Source organism: Nanorana parkeri, unplaced genomic scaffold (assembly GCF_000935625.1).
Source record: "Nanorana parkeri isolate BGI_ZX_2015 unplaced genomic scaffold, ASM93562v1 scaffold2263, whole genome shotgun sequence".
NCBI classification, from domain to species: Eukaryota; Metazoa; Chordata; class Amphibia; order Anura; family Dicroglossidae; genus Nanorana; species Nanorana parkeri.
In genome coordinates, this window is record NW_017308531.1 from 28,692 (window position 1) to 31,270 (window position 2,579).

Below are 2,579 nucleotides of genomic sequence, written 5' to 3' on the forward strand. Positions count from 1 at the left end.
ACCTTTTCCCTTGATGTATTGGGTGCTTTACCTGGAAAGGTGTTTATTTATTTCCTAGGCTTGGCAAGGGCAAAATCTATCCCCACCAAGACTTACTCCAACGAGGTGGTGACGCTCTGGTACCGGCCCCCGGATATTCTTCTGGGATCTACAGAATACTCTACGCAGATTGATATGTGGTAAGTAACATGCAGCTTTGGACACCGTGAGCCCCCCAGCTGTTGAGAAACTCCCAGCATGCTCTGCCAGCTGTGGTTAAATGGTTTTTTCGACTGCTTTTTCGGGTTTTTAAATGCATCTAAAAACTAAAATGTAATATATAATGCTACTTACCAGATGAACTGGCTGCATTCGTTTTCATAAAGTACAGAAAATACCCGTTGATTCTGCAAAAACACTGCCTTTTTTACTTCCCGTGAGCTTAAAAGAAAGCTCAAACAACATTTTTTTTCTTGTGTAAACTAATCCCAGCAATCCTCCATGTAATGGAGATGAACAAAAGACATGTTTGAAGTCCAGTCTGCTGGAAAACACAGCTTTTTAAACATACAGTGGAGAAAAGAAAGCATAGCCACAAAGGGACAGAAAGTGTTGTTGTTACTGCGTGAAAATGAAGGGAAATAGTCTGAAAAAGAATGCTAATGCATCAACCATATCCAAGAACAGGCAAGCTGCAATATGATACATGTTTGTTATTGGGTTTAGTTACTCTTTAAACTGTGGGGAAATTACAAAATGAACAAGCAGCATGTAACCTGAGACGCCCTCAAGTTCTACTGCCCAGCTTCTGTCACTAGTTTCTCAGCATATACCACAGTATCCAGCTGAAGCCTCTTCTCTTGTACATCTGTTATAATTAGGGATGCACCGATACCGATACTAGTATCGGTGCCGATACCGAGTATTTGGGTGAGTACTCGTACTCGCCCAAATGCTCCAATACCTAGCATGAGTACTTCCTGTATCAGAAAGCCGGGCAGCGCATCATTACACGCTGCCCGGTTTCCTGATTGGCCAGGAAACGGCTCCATGCTCTCTCATCACTTGTGATGAGAGAGCATGGAGCCAACTTCGTGGCCAATCTGGAAGCTGGGTAGCGTGTAATGACGCAGCGCCCGGCATTCTGATTGGCCGGGAAGCCTGCGTCAGGCTCCCTCGTCATCTCATGAATCATAATATTAAGAGAGTGACCTTAAAATACGTTTCTAAAGGTGTCTTTGTTGTTGTTTTAAAGATATGGCTAAAGGTCCGCTTTAAAGTGACATTAAACCCTCAGATTTTTTAACATAAAACAATACTGTAATGTGTGCCTTACTGTAATCCATGGTAGTTTCCCTTCTCTTTGCTGCTCTTCCTTTTAAATCTGTATCTGTTCTCATGCTGGGCAGAACTTCTGTTTTGTAGCAGACTGCCTTGTCTCTGAAATGGATACATGGTGTCTGTGTGTAGGTTTGCAACCTGAGCCAGCACTACAGGAAGAGGCACTCAGCTGCAAAGGGAAGTTCTCCCCCAGCATGAGAAGACATGAGGATTTAAAAGGAATAGCAGCAAAGAGAAGGGAAACAACCATGGATTACAGTAAGGCACACATTACAGTATTGGTTTATGTTAAAAAATCTGAGGGTTTAATGTCATTTTAAGATTTATAATGTGTTTTAGATGTATCTGCTTAATAAACCAATTAGAACAAGAAATATGATAAACCCTGAGATGTGTATATTTTAAATTGTATAGTTTGTGACTATTTGGATAATTGTATGCATATAACAAACAGCCTTGTGTTCTTTTCAGGGACACCCACTGAAGAAACGTGGTCTGGTATCCTATCTAATGAAGAATTTAAATCCTACAATTATCCCAAATATTTTCCAGATCCTATCCAGAAGCATGCACCCAGGTATGGGCTTGATCTCGATTTTTTTTTTTTTTTTTTTTTTTTTTTTCTGTCTCCATAGACTGGATTCAGATGGGGCAAATCTTGTCTCTAAGCTCTTACAGGTCAGTTATGGGGAAGGAACTGGCTGTGAATGGTAATGATAATTTAAAGAATTTATACACCATGGCGATTAATGTCTGTTATGCTGCTCATACCTAGCTGAACTATGCCTAACAGCCTACAATTCTAAAATCATCTCCATGGTCCAGTACTTCCCTAGAAATAGCAGTGGCTGGCTGCTGAACAGTTTAACACAAAGAGATGTCCAGAGGGCAGGCAGACAGCATGTATTGTTACTGTTGTGTGAAGGAGCGCATAGATTTTCAAAGCTGGCATGTAGTAGCTTTATATAAAGACAGATTTCAAGTCTCTACATTAGGTGAAATGGAAAAAACTCTGTGGCATGTGAAAGAATGTATTCCTGAATAACCACAGAGGGGCTAACATTTGTCAGACAGCTATTGTGTGCAGCTCAGAAGCTAACTTCCCTATATGGTAACAGGTTGCCCCTGATGTTCTTGCTTGAAGCAGTTGCACATGCTCAGGTACAAGGGAGCATGCAGAGATGCAACTGGGGGGGGGGATTGTGCACCTTTAGAGGGGAAGTATGTAGAAAATCAACATATATCATCTTTCTTAGGAA

At 41.3% G+C, this 2,579-nt stretch overlaps 2 protein-coding genes across 3 annotated transcripts in view; both read left to right on the plus strand.

The window, feature by feature from the left end:
• The window catches only part of LOC108801242 (cyclin-dependent kinase 16-like), a 27,007-nt gene extending 26,824 nt beyond the window's left edge, over positions 1 to 183 (plus strand). For both annotated transcript variants that reach the window (XM_018573177.1, XM_018573178.1), the window contains one exon: positions 59 to 183. In XM_018573177.1, the coding sequence (XP_018428679.1) occupies positions 59 to 183 (125 nt within the window). The remainder of the gene's footprint in view (positions 1 to 58) is intronic.
• A 1,574-nt stretch (positions 184 to 1,757) lies between these two features.
• Positions 1,758 to 2,579, plus strand: part of LOC108801236 (cyclin-dependent kinase 16-like) — a 2,897-nt gene continuing 2,075 nt past the window's right edge. The window contains exons 1-2 of the mRNA XM_018573170.1: positions 1,758 to 1,897; positions 1,956 to 1,998. Of these exons, the coding sequence (XP_018428672.1) occupies positions 1,758 to 1,897; positions 1,956 to 1,998 (183 nt within the window). The remainder of the gene's footprint in view (positions 1,898 to 1,955; positions 1,999 to 2,579) is intronic.